This window comes from Budorcas taxicolor, chromosome 4 (genome assembly GCF_023091745.1).
Source record: "Budorcas taxicolor isolate Tak-1 chromosome 4, Takin1.1, whole genome shotgun sequence".
Lineage (NCBI taxonomy): Eukaryota > Metazoa > Chordata > Mammalia > Artiodactyla > Bovidae > Budorcas > Budorcas taxicolor.
In genome coordinates, this window is record NC_068913.1 from 38,951,019 (window position 1) to 38,971,337 (window position 20,319).

At 36.5% G+C, this 20,319-nt stretch overlaps 1 protein-coding gene across 1 annotated transcript in view; it reads left to right on the forward strand.

The window, feature by feature from the left end:
* Window positions 1-2,613: 2,613 nt before the first annotated feature.
* Window positions 2,614-20,319, forward strand: part of SEMA3E (semaphorin 3E) — a 272,281-nt gene continuing 254,575 nt past the window's right edge. The window contains exon 1 of the mRNA XM_052638808.1: window positions 2,614-2,728. Within this exon, the coding sequence (XP_052494768.1) occupies window positions 2,614-2,728 (115 nt within the window). The remainder of the gene's footprint in view (window positions 2,729-20,319) is intronic.

Sequence of the window (20,319 nt, forward strand, 5' to 3'; positions counted from 1 at the left end):
CATGATGATTAATAGAAAACTCTTTTACTTACAAAAAAAAAAAAGTTTGGTTTGGATGATAAGTTGTATGATGACCCTGCTCCTGAGAATTCTTTTATTTTATGATGTGAATGACTGATTTGGTCCTAATGACTCTTCATTCCTTTGCTTGTGGCTAGAGCCATACAGGGGTAGCCAAGGCTATGGTTACTATTTTTAACAGTCATTTTGGGGGGACATCATCTGTATGCTCTGTATTGACTAGAAAAAAGGATAAAAGGACATAGAGAGAAGTTAAAGGGAGGAAGCAATGACATTGAGGACTGAAGGATAAACCAAAGCACATTTTTGAGACACCCAAAGGAGTTCATGAATCTTGCACAAACTTCAACTCTAACCTTATCTAAAGGAGGACATATAAACACTGAAGATGAATCTGGGTGTACAGCAGTATGTATGTAACTAGCATCCATAACATTTATCCCTGCATCAGTAGTTAATGGTGTGAACTCTGTATCCTGTGAAATGGTTGTGAAATGTTACATTGCTTTAGTTTCATAATAGGGTTAGGTCAGGCCCTGTACAAGCTTAAATGGAATTTCATTTGCATGAGTGTAGGCATGCATTTGTAATAAAATTTATACCCATCATATTTACTTTTTCTGGAATCCTACTGTTAGATAACACATCTAAAAGCTACTATTTAATTTCTAGTTATTTCAATTCTGGAAGAAAGTAAAAGAGGATTCCAAAGGTATGTTATAGCACACTTAGAACAACTTTTAGGTCTATAGCTCATCAGACTGGCTCTTAAAATATGCAAGTGCCTACAAAGACCACCCCAGCTTAAAAGTATCTAAATACTTCATGTTACTGTACTGTTAAATAATGTTTAGAGTTTGTTATCTTTTGTAGACCTTGGAAATCTAATTATTTATAATATCCAGTGACATTTACATGTTGCTGACTATACTTTGCTTGTAGTAGAACATATCATGCTTAGGAAAATGGACAAAGAATGCTTGGTTCTACATTTGTTTATATATAATGCAAAATAACTCTTTATCTTTTTGTTATAAATGCATTATTTTAAAACAATAATTCTCAAGAAGTGTTCTTAATCATTACCTTTTAAAATGCAGAATGAGAAAAAGAGTTGAAATCATTTGTTGATCATTAACTTTATCAAGTCAAATATCCATTCAACTTTATTGGTATCTTAAAATAATACCATTCATTTCCATGCCAACAGCTATGGAGTGTTTGGCTTAGTTTTTGAGATTGATTGAAAGTAGATTGTAAAGTTGACCTATTGTGTTAAGCTTATTTACACAAACATAGTGTCTTGGAAAATGAATTCTATAAGTGCATAGCAGTTGAACCCCAAGGTATTTTACATCCCAAGTTTTCTAGTACCTACTGGGATCTGTCCCATAGAGAATCTCACTTACTATAGTTATCTTATATAGGAAAAGAATCACTTCAAAGTTAATTATTCCAAAATTTGAGAGGGAATTTATGATCTGCTTATAAAAAAGAATTTGCTTTTGATTTGAAGAATTTGCACATTTGAAGACTGGCACAAGAAACTTTGTTGGTTTTAACCTATCGACAAAACAATCACACACACATTTTTTCAGGTTCGTGAAATGCTTTCCTTATAGCAGTTGAAAATGATATTTCTAAGATGCAATCAATATAAAAAGGCAAAAATGTGGGAAAAAAATGCAATTTCAGTGGAAACGGAACAAAAAATCAATTTGAGTACTGAATGGTGACAGATAGATTGTTTAAAATGAATCTGTATTTACTCAAGGGTTAATCCTGATGAGTGAGAATTTAAAAGCCCTTCCTGACCCTTCATCCTCTTAGGTTATACTGATTTTTAAGTAAGCAGCCTATTGTATATCATTCTCCCTCCTGATTCCCCTTTCCCATCAAAATGTGAACTTCTCTCCTGTCGCTGAGTGACGCGGGGCCAATAATACTGGGAGGGCGGGTGGGACGAGGGCACGTGGACCAGAAACACTTCCTAGAAACAGCAAGTATGCTGCTCAACCCCGCCTGAACTTTCCCCGTAAACACAGCTCGACGACAGCGGCATCCCTGCTGGGTGGATCCTGCAACTCCTGGAGGGAATGGCACTTCTTGTTTTTAATTAGCAAGGTGAAAGGTGAATTAAAACTAGCTGTTTGGCAAGTCAGTGCAAGAAGCTGACTTCTGAGAGGCTTCAAGGAGCCAGAAGAGAAGAGGAGCTCCACGGGGGCGAAGGCAGTGCGTGTGCTGGGCTTGTTGTTGTTTTTTTCTGAATGAATCGCTTGCATAAGTGACTCAGATAATCCAGTTTCTTCCTGAATCTCCCCGCTTAGTGACTGAAAAGAGCTCTAGGCAGGTCATGGCAATGAAGATTCACTCCTTGGAATGTCCTCTTGCTCCCGGCTTATAAACAACTGTCCTGGGGAAAGGCAGGTTTTACATATCCAAACACAGCCTGACAAATGGCACTTTGGAACTGTGCTTTCTGATGACAACGCGTTCGATTTGTGACAAAGCCTCTCTCGTACGCTGCCCCTGGAGGGGAGTCCTAAGTAAAACTCACCCCGCCAGAGAGTGAGGATCGCAGCGGCAGGCAGCATGGCATCGGCTGGGCACCTCGTCACCTGGCTCCTGTGGGGCTACTTGCTGGAGCTGTGGACAGGAGGTCACACAGCTGACACCCCGCACCCCCGCTTACGCCTGTCACATAAAGGTAGGTGACCTTTTGTTTAGAAAAAAATGAGAAAAAAATTAAAATCATTTAACATTGATCTTTGGTCTCCAGACTCTTAACATGCACCTGAAAAAAATTACTGCAGAATTGACTGAAGCTTCTAAGTACCTTTAATGAATAGGTCATAGCTAACCGCAGCTGAAAATAGCGTAAAATCACAGGCTGACTTTAGAGATGTTATTTTTGTCTTGTAAATATTAGGTTTTGTTAAGAAGTTCACAAACTAGCTGACACAACAGGAGACAGAAGGAAGCAGGTTGTAAAGAGCTTTGAGGGGCTGAATCCACCAAGTTAGCAGTGGATATTTAAATATCAATTCATGCATAAAGGGAAGCAACAATGTGAGGGAAGGGCTGTAGAAATAGAGGTGCAATTGATTTTTTTGTTTTGTGTTGTCCATAATGGGGATGAGAAGAGGAAAAAAAGATTCTTGAGAATAAAATGATTCCTTGCCCATTAGAACAAAGTCATCACTATGTGATTAAAATAACTGTTTTAAACTAGCTTTCTAATTAAATCGACTATTAGAAATTCTTTATATGTGGCAAGAAAAAAATCAGTTAACAATCCCTGTAAACTAAAGTGTTAGATACTGTACACTAGCATCTATTCCTTTTTAATGGGGATTTGTATTGCTTAATTGAAGATCTATCTTCAATTGAAATGCTTATTTTATTCTGCGGCTCTGTTTTGTAAAGCAGCATTTAGTCATAAATAAAGGATCAAATGGTAGCTTTTGCATCAAGGCCCTTAAAAGCCAGTCATGAATCGGTTTTGATGACCCTTCCTATAAACAAACAAACAAGCAACAACAAAACCTATACTCTATGAAAGTGACTTTGCTGACTTAAAAGTTTTTTGAAATAAATTTTCAGGAAAGAAGGATTTGTTATCATTAATCATTGAGACAGATAATAGATGGAATAGTGAAAATGACGTAAGAAACATTGTTCAATTGTGTAAGCTTTTAAATTGTCTCCCACTGTAGAAAGCATTCTGTATTTTTAAAACATGACTGTGATCTTTACCAGAAGGAAAAACCAAACAGGAGGCCTCAATTTTAATGTCACTACTTTTTTGTTTTTTATTGGACAATTATCAGTTGATTTGATTATAGAAATGTCTTATTTTAGAACAGCTAAAAATCTATGGATATTTTCTTAGTTTAAATAGATTTCTGATAATACTCCCAAGTATGTAGCATAAACTTAAGAAACACTTGACCCTGCATTTGTAAAGTATTTAAAATATAGTGCCTAGAATTAGTACAATTCATTTAATTTGGAAAGATGTATTATGGTATGTACCAACATACATATTCCTAAGAAGTTAAGATCAATTACACCTAAATGCTAAAATTTGATGTGATGGAATATGGACACATAAGGATGTCAGATAAAGAAAACATAATAATGGATTCTTTTTCTATTGTAGACAAGTGGATAAGCTGCCAAATTTGTCAAGTTACCATTCTGCTATGCATGGTATCAACCTTCTATACTTTATTACTTGGATGCTTATTTTTTGATAGCTCAATATCAGTATTTCCAGAGATATCTCATTTTAATATTTTTCCTTGGGGAACTTCTAATTTAGTTAGAGCATACCAGAACTCTGGTACATAATGTTGTCATCAGCCTCATCTTCAACACATCTCTCTTGATCCGAGAAGTAACTGTAACTGATTTTATGAGTTGTGTTAAGTGATGTGGGAGGACCACTGCTTGCATCTATGAATACTAAACTGAAAACTGCCGGAAGATTTTCTCTTGGCTTTTGTTAACCTTTTGATTTAATGGCACTAGCTGAAAATGTTCAATGTTGTGCTTTTATATAAAGATGGTATAGAGTTACCTGAAAATAGGATGTTCCCACCTGTGCAATTTAATTGCCAAAGTCAGTTACAATATCACACCAGAGATGCAACCTGAAGCAGCAAATGCCTCCTGCACTGCAGGTGTTTCATTGAAAGGGAAGCACAGAGCTGTCAGAGTAGTGACATTCTGTCCCATTAATACAGTAAAAATAACACATTCACCTCTCGACACTTCGGAATCAATGGATGTTTTAGCAGTGTCCAAAAACTGGGGACAGAATATTTTAGAGTATACTCTTTTGCTATCATAAATGATATTCAAATAGGTGAAATTTTAGTAGTCAGTAAATTAGGTGATTAACATTGTAAATGAATGTATGGTCATTAAAAATAAGATACATGAGACATAAGTAATCTAGCACCTTTGCACTGCTGCCTGACCCCCTGTGGAGAAATCCAGTAAGTCTTCCTGGAAGTGGTCTACTAGATATATCCAGGGATTCAATTCATAGCACTGGTCTATGCCATCTGGGAAAAGGGCAAGCATCTTTCTTATATCTTCCATTATCAAGATGGTGCTGGAGACCACAAGCCTCGTGTTTCTTCCCAAAGAGGAGGGGAAAGTCTCAGTGTCATATAATAATATAAAGCTTGAATTAAATTATATAAAAATATGTTCAGAAAAAAAGTATCCAGGAATTGCCCTTTTCCCTCTCTCCTTCATTCTTCTCTAAGCCTGCAAGTGGCATGTTCTTCAACAGAGCTTGAGAGAAGACCATCAGGATCAAAAGGGAGAAAAGGCGGAGAGGGAGGGGGACAAAGTAGAACATTGGGATCAAATATGGAGCATCTTATAGCTTATTCTTCACTGCTCTCCACCCACAGTGGGATAATATTGAATTCTTCCCTCTTCTGCTGAATATCCACTCCACTCTGATATTAAGCAAAGATGCTAACTTAAGGCAAGCCTTGTAAATAAAGAAATGAAATATTTGCTTTTATTGAGGCAATACATATATCTTTGAATTCATTTTACAGGTTCAGAATAAATTGGATTAACCAAAACATACAAAGGTAAAATAGCAAGATTCTGCCCTGCCCTATCAGAATGTTCAGTCAAGATATCGGTTGAGATTAACTATGTCAGACAAGAATTTGAAAGTTTCTGAACAGTTAAGAATTTATCATTAGTTTTATAGCCAATACCCTAAAGAGGGTAATTTTGATATAATTAGTACACATTTATAATATTCTACCCAAGGATTTCTTTGGAAAGTAGCTATAAGCCTCATGACAGTAAGGCAAGAGAATGAAGGCAAGAGATAGAGAGAGAGGTGCCCTGGTGGATTCAGCCACTTCCCTCTGCTGATGTCTGGTCTCTCCTTATTTTTCACCATCCTGCATTAATGAGGTTACAGGGAAGGCAAAAATATAGCCTTCCTGATAATGGAGCTCAAAGAAGAAAAAAACAAATGAGGAAAGAAGCCCATGTCAAAGAAGAAATCCCAGTGCATGTGGAAAGTCCCAGAAATGCAATCAAGGGAGGTTCCAGATGGGGTAGGTGTTCAAAGACCCCAGAAGGGACTTCACAGTTTCAGAAGCCAAGCAGAATGGCTGCTGATAAGCAGAGGGTGTTATCCCAGGATGTTTCATGAAAAGACATAAATATGGCAGAAATTAAACAGCAAAAGTCACTCAGTCTTGTCTGACTCTGTGACCCCATGGTCTGCTGCCCACCAGGCTGTTCTGTGCATGGAATTCTCCAGGCCAGAATACTGGAGTGGGTTGCCATGCCCTCCCCCAAGGGATCGTCCTAACCCAGGAAGTGAGCCCAGGTCTCCTGCACTGCAGATGGATTCTTTATCATCTGAATCACCAGGGAAGCCCAAATATGACAGAGGATCGTTGCTAAAATATGTTGATATTATAAATGTAGATTTGAGCATTGAATACATATCTATACATATGGGGTAGTGAATATTAACTAGTCTATCTGTATTTTAATTTTATAAGCAATTAAATGCATATTTTTCATAGTTCTGTACTGTGCCTCACTCAGTCGTGTCCGACTCTTTGCGACCCCGTGGACTGTAGCCCACCAGGCTCCTCCGTCCGTGGGATTCTCCAGGCAAGAGTCCTGGAGTGCGTTGCCATTTCCTTCTCCAGGGGATCTTCCCAACCCAGGGATCGAACCCGGGTCTCCCACATTGCAGGCAGACGCTTTAACCTCTGAGCCACCAGGGAAGAGCTCAGATTTGAAGTGAGAGGTCTCTACTCCAGGTATAATCTTTCCACTTATACTAATGGTAGTTATCTGTGCCTCAGTTTCCTTAATTTGAAAATAGTGAGAGTACTGATATTTTTCACTGGGTTTTTGAGAAGATCAAAACAGAACAATACTATAAAAGCACACTTTATAACCTAAAAATTATCTTATTGATGTTTCCTGAAGACTGATAGAAAATGAGAATATTAGAAGGAAACACAGTCTAAAGATAAAAAAAAAAAACTTTTGGAAATGCCTTAAGTTTGGATATCAATAAGTCCCAGCATCTATAATGGTAGAATAGAGGACAGCAAAATTTCATCATGATTTGCATAAAATTTGTAATCTATCCTGAATGCATTCACTCGAAATCCCATTTCATACCTTTAACCTCTACTTATAGTAATTTATAAGATAATTACATCATCTGCATATTCCAAGATTCATGGTCAATATTTTTGCAATAGATGTCTGCATATATCTATTTGTTATGCATACTCACACCACACATTTTAGAATTGTTTTCCCATTTATACAAAAAAATGAGATAAAATTCTAGGATAATTCAATAATAAATAAGCTTTGAATGATTATCCCGGAGGTTGTAGTATTTATTTTATATCCAGGGCCAGTTAAAAAAAGGCAGTGACTAAGCCGGTTTTTCCTGAACCGGCTCATAGCTTGGGTTTTTCAGCCAGTAACTAGGTATTATCAATAATGACATTAGTTACACATATCTGTGTGGTTAATAAATAAAACTGGTTATAAGGCATGATTCATAAAGAAAGTAGTTACAAAGGATCCAGGGGTGAATACAAACCAGATCTCCAGATCTTCATGAGGGAGAGTTAGTGAGAATTAATTGATAAGTTTATTAAGAAACAGTTTATATTTGAAAATAAAAAAAGAAGCCACTGGGCAAGATGAAAGGATTACAATAAGTTTTGTTGAGTTTTTTTTACACAGAATGTACTTTTCATAGAAGTCTATGTAAGGATTTTAAATAAGACTATTCTTTGTATTTTCATCTGTTATTTACAAATATTGCTCATGTATCACAGAAATGTACCCGGATAATCCAAAGCTTCAGAATGGCTCTATGAATTATTCAGTTCATATGTATATGTTGAATATGACAGTGAGAAAACAGTTATCTTTAATGTAAAACAAGGGGAGGGGAGGTCAGAATTAGAGAAAGTTGTAAATAAACGAGGCCAATTTTGAACCAAAAAATGATTTAGTCATATAAAATCAAGTCTGAAAAATTTTGTGAAGACTGTGTTTTGTATGTAATAAAGAACCAATACTTGTCCTTGACTAAAAAATACATGCAGTAATCATGTTGTCACAATGGAATATTCTTTCAAAAATTTATGTTACAGTGTTATTTTATTGTCCATGTCAGATTCGTCATTTAATGAGGGTATTTCCTAGAGATGGTCTCTCTTCCCGTCTGGGATAAGATGACTTGGTGGCCCCAGTTCTATGAGCACATAATAAAGCACCAAACATCAAACTGGTCATTGCTAGTAAAAAAATATTGTTAACAATCTGTTAAGTAGTTTTCTTTCACCAAGATATCTGTTGGAATCATCCTGGGGGGTTCTTAGTGGGAGAGCATACAAAGACTTACATAAAAGATTTACTTTATCTTTGTGTGTAAAACTTTTCTGTGGTTTAGTAGAGGAATTTAGTCTGCAGGAATCCAGAAATGGCACTTTGCATGCATGCATGCCCCTTACATAGCCACTGCAGTGTTAAAATGTCTGGTAAGTTCAGTCTCAGGGAATTTAAAAGAAAACAAAACTGAAATTACACCACTTACAACATTTTCCTAAAGGCATAAAGATTTCGATTATTTTCTTGATTTCAATAGATAGGATCAATTGCTGTTAGTAGTCTTTAGCACAACATCTGATACTTTGGAATATCATATAAACTATACAAAGGATGATGATTATTTTAATGAAGAATTTTTTCCAAGTATGGTTTTACATAACATTTGGAGTGTAAGAGAAACTATCAATGTCATTAGTTATTTCTTGGGTTTAAGCAAGCATTATTCTTTGTACTCATGTTAAGGATGATAATGACAAGACTGGATATTTTATCAGCTAGATTTTCTGGACTATGAATGAAAAAGATATGTTAATACCTCATTTGAACCAAGTACTATAGTTTCTGATAGTGGAGAACATTTTCTGTCAGAGAATGTGATGATTTCAAAAACAGGAATGTTTGTGGAATTGATAAGTTGATTTCCTATAGCCCTGGTGGGTGGTCAAAGCAATTGGTGGGTTGGGTCCAATGCTTAGTTCAGAATATTCCCACCATAAGGCCGCAGTACCCTGGTAACTTTGACTCTACAACTAGTATGGAAAAGGAAAAGAGAAATTCATGGCTTGCCTGATTTCTAGGGCTTAAAAACATATTTCTACTTCTATCTTTAATCTTCAATGCTTTCTGGTCAAGGACAGCTCATAGCCTTGGCACAGTGCACACAGAAAAGTAGTTTAGGCCCAAGAATTACAAGACACTCTCGCATTCTAATGTCAATAGCCTAAAAACTCTAGGTTTTGGATGTTGTTAATGGCTGCATGACTTGAGAAAGTTACTTATCTTTTCTGGGTATGAATTTTCTCATTTTTAAAATGGGATAATATTTAACTTATGGCATCCTGAAAGAATTACATGAGACACTGCCAATTAGTGTGGTAAATACTTTAGCTTTAGGAAGCTTTTCATAAATTACTCATGAATCAGAAGAGGTTCAGGGAGAATTAGCCTACTCTTGTTCCCTTTTTTATCCTAAAAGCAATCATGAGTTAATTATTAACTTAACCTCTTAAAATAAGGGAAAATCTTTAATCAACAGTTTTATTTTTTTTAACTTGAAAGCAGAGTTTCTTTGGTTTTGTTTTTAAATGAAGTCCAGCTCTAAATGGAGTAGATGACTGGAAATAAAATAGTATATTGGTATCTCTTATGCTTGTAAGTTACCATAAGGATATTTTATTGATAAATTAAGGAAAGTTGGAACTTCATCTGATGGCACTTTGGAGACAAGAGACCAAAGCCATAAAATAAACAGAAGTTACTAACAAAGGTAATTGCAGACCCAGCTTTGTAAGACACGATGGAACAGATATTACTAAGAACAGATCAGAGTGTCAGAAGTGAAACCAAACAGTGGCCTGTAAGCAATCAGCCCAACATATATTGTTTGCTTTGAAGGTGAAAGAAAGCTTTCCATTCTACCTTTCCCCTGGACAAAAAGGTAAGGTATATGCTGCCGAACACAGATCCTTACCCTTAGTAGGTGTTCAGTCAACGTTCATTGACCAGGTATGTGAATAAAGCACAATGATTTAGAGCAGCCTTTTTTTTTTTTTTTTTAAAAGAAATACCTGATACTTGGGTGGGGTGAAGAGTACCAAAGAAACTAAGGAATCCAGAACAAATATTTATGGCTCCTTTGATAAAACCTACATGAGGAGAAAGGCTGGGCTTTCTCTGCCTGTTCACCTTCCTTCACCTCAGCTTTGCACTGTGTGCAGCTGCTGGGGCCTCCAGACACCTTCCAACAGGTCAACCATATTCTCTAGTCTATGATCAGTCCTCTTTAAAACAGAACAAAACCTACTTTTTGATGCTCTTGTCATTCTTGAACGATTGCCACAACCGCTTCCTTTACTTCTCCTATCACTTGCTGCTTTGCCTTCTCCTCCGTGTTGTCACCGACTGCCTTCTCTCTTTTTCTCCACACCTCTTTTCCAGATAGATACGATTTCCTCCCCTACTTTAAGCCAAAGGTGAGATGAAAGCATTTTAAGTGAATGATGTCTATTTACTGGTCTGAGTTTACCTGAGTGTTTATTTTATTGGCTAGTTCAATGAATAGAAGACATAACTTTCCTCATTAGGTGTTAAAAATGTGTTGACATGTATGGCTTAGGAAATAATGAAATAGTAAATAGCTTACTAGTGACCTGCACAACTTACCCTGTTTGTGTAACCAGTGGGTGGCTGATGTTCCCTGCACTGTGGGGACAGGGAGGGGAGAATTAGGGTCCTGAGCAGAGCCTGCCAGCCTGTTTCCTCTCTGGATAATGTTGAGCTTAGTATAAAAATATTAATTATGTAAAACTATCTATTTCCAGGTAGCTTTGGTTCATTTTCTCTGAGTCACGATTTTTTAACTCTTTGAAACCACAAGAGGGTGTTTTATTTACAGGAAAGAGCAGAAGAGTAGCATCCCTAAGGCTATGTCTCAGTGGTGACGTTAGGTCGCTAAACCAACTCCAGAACCAGAAGAGAACAGCAGCAGTGAAAATGGGAATAAAAAAGTGAGGGGTCAGCTGGGGACATTGACCTTTTCCCTCCTGACTAGTTTCCTCCCAGGAAATGATGGGAACTGAGGAGAGCTTTACATTCAAAGCTCAGGATACACTGTGGAAATCAAGCTGAAGAGGAAATGTGCTGACCGTGTTGCATATAGCAATTCACTCCTGCTGATTGCTTTTTTCCTAACCCTGAGTCAAAAATTTATCACGGGCCATGTGATTTCAGAGATCCTTTCCAATTCTAGAAATGTAGGTCTCTTTACTTCTCCTCCCAGACCTCCCAGTGTGTCTCATTTCTCCAAAACACTTTGAACGTTTTATTAGGCGACAGCCTGTGCTAGTAGAAAGAGTATGTAAGGATTCAGAGTTTTAAAAAATCCTAGATTTGAATCTACGGCTTATCCTATTTGATGTCATGTTATTGATGCTAAATCATTGAACTTCTTTGGAGGCTTAATTTCCTCATAAGTACACAGGAACTAATTTCTATCTCATGTGATTGTTGTAGAAAATAGAAATATACCATGGAGATGTAGGATATTGTGAGATAATGACTTCTTGTATTTTCTGACTTATGTGTCTTTAACTATGTTTTAACATCCTTGAGGGCAGGAGTATTTTTTTGGTGAGATCCTTGTGGGCAGAATAAAGTGACTTAATCAGATCATTCTTAAACGCTGGAGGTTTAGTATCAACTGAGTAAAAACAAAACAAACAAACCAAAAAAAAAAGTTTTATGATTGTTTTTGGCTTCCAGGTTATGGTCAAAATGACAAAAGTTTATTTCTTTAAGAGGTAGAGCTGCTGCTGAATAATTAACCTGAGAGAGGCTTAGTTGAGCTTCATCTCAGGGGAGATAATGTTACTTATGATACTTTTCTTACACTCTTCCTCCAAAGTAGGGGCTGAGAGGAGATAGACACTGGGGTTAATCCAGTGCTGTACAAAGTGTCCCGGACTGGCAGCATTAGCATCCCCTGTGAGCTACTGAATTAGGCTGTTGTTCAGTCACCAAGTCATGCCTGACTCTTTGCGACCCCATGGACTGCAGCATGCCAGGCTTCCCTGTCCCTCACCATCTCCTGAAGTTTGCCCAAGTTCCTGTCCATCGCACTGGTGATGCCATCCAACCATCTCATCCTCTGTCACTCTCTTCTTCTGCCTTCAATCTTTCCAGGCTTTAGAGTCTTTTCCAATGAGCTGACTGTCCACATCAGGTGGCCCAAGTATTGGAGCTTCAGTTTCAGCATCATTCTCTCCAATGAGTATTTAGGATTGATTTCTTTTAAGATTACTTGCTGGGCAAGGGGCTTTCAAGAGTCTACTCCAGCACCACAATTTGAAAGCATCAACTCTTTCACGCTCTGCTTTCTTTATGTTCCAGCTCTCACAAGTGTACGTGATTACTGGAAAGACCACAGCCTTGAATATAAGGACATTTGTTGCAAAGTGATGTCTTTGCTTTTAAACACACTGTCTAGGTTTGTCATAACTTTCCTTTCAAGAAGCAATCATCTTCTAATTTCATGACTATGGTCACTATTCATGGTGATTTTAGAGCCCAAGAAAAGGAAATTGGTCACTGCTTCCACCTTTTCCCCTTCTATTTGCTATGATGTGATGGGACCAGATGCCATGATCTTAGTTTTGTGTTTTGGTTTTTTTTTTAATGCTGAGTTTAAAGTCAACTTTTTCACTCTTCTCCTTCACCCTCAGCAAGATGTTCTTTAGTTCCTCTTTGCCTTCTCCCATTATAGTGGTATCATCTGCATATCTGAGATTGTTGATATTTCTCCTGGTAATCTTGATTCCAGCTCATAACTCATCCAGCCTGGCATTTCTCATGATGTGCTGTACATGTAAGTTAAATAAAAGGATGACAATGAACAACCTTATCATGTTCCTTTCTCAATCCTGAACCAGTCATTTGTTCCATACAAGGTTCTAACTGTTGCTTCTTGTCCCACATACAGATTTCTCAGGAGATAAGTAAGATGATCTGGTATTATCATCTCTTTAAGAATTTTCTGCAGTTTGTTATGATCTACACAGTCAAAGGCTTTAACGTAGTCAATGAAACAAAGGTAGATGTTTTTCTGGAATTCCCTTGTTTTTTCTATGATCCAGTGAATGTTGGCAATTTGATCCCTGGTTCCTCTGCCTTTTCTAAACCCAGCTTGGATGTCTGGAAGTTCTTGGTTCACATAATGCTGAAGCCTGGCTTGGAGGATTTTGAGTATAACCTTACTAGCATGGGAGATGAATGCAATTATCTGGGTTTGAACGTTCTTTAGTATTGCTTTTCTTGGGAATTTGGATAAGGATTGACCTTTTCCAGTCCTGTGGCCACTTCTGGGTTAGCATCATCTTTTAGAATTTTAAATAGCTCTGCTGGAATTCCATCACCTCCACTAGCTTTATTGACAGCAGTGCTTCCTAAGGCCCACTTGATTTCACACTCCAGAATTAGGCTTACTGAGTCAGTAATTCTGGGGCTCAGGATTCTGTGTTTTAACAAACCCCGCAGGGGATTCTTTTATTTATTTTTTTTTTATTTTTGGAGGGCAATTGCTTTACAATATTGTTTTGGTTTCTGCCATATATCAACATGAATCAGTCATAGATATACATATACCCCCTTCGTCTTGAATCTCCCTGCCACCTCCCCCCCCATCCCACCCTCTAGAGAGTCACAGAGGACAAGGCTGAGCTCCCTGTACCCTACAGCAACTTCCCATTAGCTATGTGTTTTACACAGGGTGATGTATATGTTTCAAGGCTACTCTCTCTATTCATCCCACCCTCTCCTTCCCTCGCTGTGTGCGCAAGTCTGTTCTCTATATCTGAGTCTCTGTTCCCTGCAGGGAATTCTTAATGCACTCTTAAGCATGGGAAATACTAGGCTAAGTGTTTGGGATGATGCTACAGAGGAGCCTTGCTTTCACCTTAAGTTTTTCATTTTTCCTCCTTCAGATCTATCACCCAGATACATCATAAGTGACACCAGGTTAAGGTGTTATTTATTTAAATTTCCAGCCTTAATCTTCAAAAATATATTTAAATTCATAAATATCGATTATGCCATTCTCTGCCTACTATGTTTTTCTATTAGATAAGATACATATATATAAAAATATATATATAGTATATACAGTTGTTGATAATCATTTAACATATAAATTAAATCTTTTAATAATTTTTTATGGCATAAACTGTGACACATGGTACTATCATTGAGTTTAGATAAGAAAACATTTAAAATGATTGGATTGCGGAAAAGCATTTTGTAAGATTCCAGGTATCCTTTATCTCTCAATGGAAAGGTTTCTCAGACTAATGAAGCTGGGTGCACTTCATTCCTGTTACACATCCTGATCTTTCCCTTAATGGATTCAGAAGTTTCTATATCTTTTAAATAGTTATTCACTCAATCATTCACTTAATACATAACTATTTGTTGAGCTTCTTCAGTGTTTTAGTTACTAGGCATCATGCTAGGAATTTTAGAATAAAAAACATAGTTCTCTAAATGGAGTTTAGTATACTGGGTTGTAGCCTGGAACAGTACAAGAATGTTAGGTAAAAATTAAGGAAATCCTAACGGAGTATGAGTTTTAGCTAATAATAATGTATCAATGTTAGCTCATTAACTGTGACAAATGTACCACACTAATGTAAACTGTTAATAATAGAGGAAACTGGCAGTGGGTTTATGGAAACTTTTATACTAGCTTCATAACTTTTCTGTAAATCTAAAATTATTCTAATATTAAAAGTTTGTTAAAACACACACACACACACACACACACACACACACTAGTGCCTCTACCCAAACCCTTTCTCCAAGAAGCTTAAGACTAGTTGTAAAAAGAGACAAGTTGTGATAAAGCAGGATTTTTTTTTTTTTTTTTTACATACTAAAGGTTAGAGCAAAGTGCTATGGAAGCATGGAGTGGGGGATGGAACAACTAGAGCTCAGTCTTGGAGGGAAATAGGAGGAGCCTGGTTGAAAAACAATGAGCAAACTATGTGTCTTAGGCCATCCTGCCACCATTCCTGCTAAGCTCCCAGCGCCACCCCTCTGCATATAATACACTGTCTCCTCCTAGAAATATAGGTGTCTAATTACCTGAATTTCATGGTATTCATAGTTGTACTACTGGTAGCATCACAAGCGCTCTCTATTCACGTTAAATTAAGTTGGCCTCCTTTCTATATGACTTTAAGGAATTGTTATTTTCTTTGTATGACTAATATGAGATTCATACACATTCATGAGTAGCTTTTGAAAGTTTTTAAGGCAAGTACATTGCATTTGATTGTTTAAATCCTTAGAATCTAACAAATTTTTGGTACTTAATAAGTTTATCTTACCTATTTCACTTAAGGTAAAAATATTTCATTATGTCTGCAAGTGAAAGTGAGTCTCCTAGTCATGTCCGACTCTTTGCAACCCCATGGACTATACAGTCCATGGAATTCTCCAGGCCAGAATACTGGAGTGGGTAGTCTTTCCCTTCTCCAGAGGATCTTCCTGACATAGGAGTCGAACCAGGGTCTCAATTCTGTAAGCTGATTCTTTACCAACTGAGCTATCACGGAAGCCCCTTATTTTAATATCTATTCACATTAGTATTATCTATCTTCATTCTTTTGTCTGATGCAATATATAACTAGATTCCTAAAAGAAAACAAGATGGCAGAAAGTGAGATGATGGAACTTGGGGGAGCATTCAGAAGTCAGGAAAAATGATAGGAATACTTCTCTTCTGTCCCTGCTTCAAAATATTAGGCTCTAGTTTGGCTTCAGGTTTTCTGTTACAAAAGTTATAAAGAGAAATCCAGAACAGCTTTAAAACATTTTCAGAAAATATTCATATTTTATTGAAATAAAGTACACAGTTTTGGCAGAGAGTGGTTTGAATTCATCTGGGTCATTACATGATCAATGTCCCATTTCAGTTACCTTTTCTTCCCATTAGCCCCAGTTGTGATCTTCCAGTGTCCAGTGTAGAATCTCATTCGTGTCTAGAGTGATGATTGATGAAGAGAGAGACGAGCAATGCATGCAGTCAAGTGACAAAGCCAAAAGCCTGGTCAGGACTTTGAAAACCATAGCAGCTTACCTACAGTTTTGTTTTTAAAGGATGCCCTAAATGATCAAAAGCAAGAACGTTTTTCATTTTTATCAGTTAATCCCTGTGCAGAGGTTATTTTATGAATAATTTGACTATGCTGCCTTTTTGTTTTGTTAATTGATCAAATTTTAAAAGCATAGCTATCGGTAATAATACTGTGAGAAGAATAAATAATTGTTACCACTTTTATAATTATAGTTAGCTTATGTAAGATATTTTCCAACCAAAATTAATTGGGAAAGAACCAATGAAAATTTTGACTAAGGAAAAAAAATTACTTTATTGGGTATAAACCTTATAAAAATTGACAACATATTTTGAAATATTGAACCTTTGAGTTTTTTTAGCACCCTATGAATTAATCAAATATAATACACCTAACATAAAAGAAGAAATTAATGGACATAAATAGAAATGTCATAAATAAATTCAGGTGAAAACACACATTTGTCACTGCCTTTTACTATAAGGAGTAGAAAAATAATATGTTTTGTAAAGAAAACATTGGGTAAAGTAATGGAAAATAAAAATTGAAGTAGCTCTTTCATTATTGATCAAAATAACATAACTAATTTTTCCTTACCAAAATGAAAGAAAAATAAAGAAGAGAAAAAGGAAATTTCAAGTTTGACACTATTACAATGCATAGATGCTATACATATTTCTGGTCAGATGAATGATATCTAACAGATACTTTATAGCTGCTTAAAATGGGTTCTAGGATATTGAGCTTGCTGGCTCTTTAAGGGAGGGTCTAAATAAACTTGAGTTAACCATATGGTGAATTCTTAGAATAGTCATACTACCCCATGTTTAAAATTTAAATTAAAAGGAAAAAAATTTTTCAAAGTCAAATGTTAGAATTTTAGTTGTTGGCATGTTCAGTTGCCCATAAAATTGCACCTTCCCCTTAATAAAAGAACACAAAACACTCTATTTGTTCATCTAGAATGAAGAAAAGTAAAAGATGGGATTTTGAAATACTGGAATGGATATTATGAGCCACCCCAAAAATACCAATTTTGTTCCTTTATTGCTCCAGTTCTGGGAAGGTAATATGTTTAAGGGCTTCCCTGGTGGCTCAGTGGTAAAGAATCTGCCTGCAATGCAGGAAATGCTGATTTGATCCCTGAGTTGGGAAAGATCTCCTGGAGAAGCACACGGCAACCCAGTCCAGTATTCTTGCATAGAGAATTCCATGGACAGAGGATCCTGGCAGGCTACAGTCCATAGGATTGCAAAGAGTCAGACATGAGTGAAGCAACTGAGCATGCATGCACACTGCACACACGATATGTTTAAACTTCACATTAATATATTTTGACTTCCTAGTAATTCCCCAAAGCAAAACTCCATTGCAATAATATTTAAATAACCATATAAAAAAGAAAAATATTGCAGTTAAGTCAATTATGCTTATAATTAAAAGACTATAATTGTATCTTTGTCATTAAAATTCTCAGAAATAAGACAAAAGTTATGTGCTGGGCACTGCTTTTGACAGATTTTTTTTGCCAAATGTTTTTTGCTTGCTCCAAAATGTGTATGCCCAAACTGCAGTCTGATATATTTTGGGATTGTAGAAGAATTTTTCATATTTGGAGAAAAAATGGAAGTCTCTAAGATGTCAATACAATTGAGCAAGAATAAAAATGAAAAATAAAATTAGAAAATTAATATCGATTAGAAAGTCTACATGCAAATCGAGCAATGATCACTCAGAAACACATTTATATGCCTTCTATAATATTGGTCTTAGGGGATGTTAAATAAATGAAATACTAGGATTTTATTATATGCAGTTATGCTTTGGAATATGTGATTATGTTTACTACACATTTACATTTCTATGTTAGTGAACTATGTAACAGCACATCTTTTTTTTTAGTTTGGAAATGCCATTTGCCCATTTTAGTCTGCTAATTTATACCCATTGTTTAATTAGAACAGACCTTGATATTGCATAATTTTTGAACATCCAGAATTCTGGTAATATGAGAAAATATATACAAAATGTATCTTTAGTAAATTTTGCTCATGATGGAATAAACTCTTGCCAGCAAAAGCATGACGATAGGGCATACTCTCTCTGTGAATGGTTTGCGCAGTACTGCAGTTTGGTTGCCGACAGCTCGGTTGCACTTCACTTCTGAGGCTCTCTTAGCCAGGCTCTGGGTCTCCATTCACTCTCCTAGCCACTGAAATTTCCTTTTGTCTTCACTGATGGTTTTTTTCCTCTTAACAAATAGGCCCAGCTGCTACTGCAGCCGGTTGCCCACACTCCCCCATACTGCTCTTGCTGAGGATGGCAGCCAGAGCAAAGAATAGCAGCTGGGATTGGCTTACTTTGGCATCTAAGTAATTTTGGGTGGGTCCATTCCTAACTTTATCATTTCATTTAATTTCCTAATATTTCTTTCCGCTGAACTTTTAAAAAATTGTAAATGATGTTTTTTCCAAAATGTTTTCCTCATCTGGATTTGCCTGTTTTGTACCTGGCTGCTCAAAATGGTTCATTTTGCACATTGTTATTTTTTCCACTTTTCAGCACCATTTAGAAAACAATTGCAGCAGAAGCAAATGTATTCATGTGATCTTGGACAAGTTACTTAAACTTTTTCTGACTCAAAGAGGTAAATGATAAATAGTACCTATGTCACTGATTGTCTTTGATAAGGATTAAATGAATGAACATTTGAATGCAGGTAGAACACTGCCTGACGCATAGTAAATGCTAAGTATTTGATGAAAAGTCAAAGAGAGGGAAAGAGAGGCCATGAAAGCAAGAGTGGAGCAAGAGGGAGGGGAGAGAAAAAATAAGGGAAAGGAAAGGGAGGGAAGGGTGGAAGGGAGGGAGAGAGGGAGGAATCACTGCTGGAACGTGGAAAAACCAATAACTATACTTACACAATCAAGACCTGTACTTCCCACTTAGCATTTTATATGTCTTATTCTATATCCTTCCTCCAAAATCAATAATTAGAAAAAGGCTGGAGTTTAGGAAAGCTTGTGGAATTTTACCCAAATCAGAGAAGTTTATTGAAGGTAGGAATTTTAGTGATTTAATCCTATTCATGGCATCTAGACAGGTGGTCAGACACATTTTTCATTTTGAATTTGTACATTCTCATGGAAAGGAAAATCACTGCCTGGGAAGGAAGTCCATTCCATGTTTTGAATCTTCTGATAAAGAGAAAAGTATTTACGTACCTAATCCCAAATCTACCTTACTGTATCTTCTACCGTTTCGCTTTGGTTCTTTCCTCTAATAAGATTATAAGTCACAACAGACCTCCAAATGTTTACAAATAGTTCTCACGCCCTTTGTTGGTGGGTGAATATTCCTTGCATGGTTATCCTGATTGATATCAGTGTTCTGATCAGGCCCCTCTTTGTTAATTCCCCCCTTAAAATGGAGCACCACAATCAATACTGAAGAGATGCCTGCCTTGTTCACAGAATAGTGGCACTGCTAACTGGTGTCTTTTATTTATTAAAGCCACCTGAGTTGACAGTAGCTTATTAGGCAAATATGCCAGCCTATTGGTTTATGTTGAGATGACTGTCAGTTCTTCTAAGAGCTTTTCACATAGACTCTAAGCCAGCTCTTTCCTTTATTTCACACTTGTGGTTTATTTGTTAAAGATAAGGAAAACCCTCTCCTATACTCTGCTGTGCAGAATGTGAATCAGAAGCAGAGTAACAACAGCCTGTGATTCCCTGGACAAAACCTATAGCTAAACATTCCTAAATTCAGGCTATTTCTGCTATTATGTGTTTTCAGTTAATTTCCTTAATACCACTGACCACTTTTATTGTCTTTAGGAAACTATTAGCTAGTTAGGAATGATAAAACTTGCATTCATTGCAGAAATTCTTTAAAAATATTTAAAAAATTTTAAATACACATTTTATGGGTTCATTTTTTGTTTGTTTCAATTTTTATTTTATTTTATTTGTATAAATTTATTTATTTTAATTGGAGGCTAATTACAGTATTTTTTGGA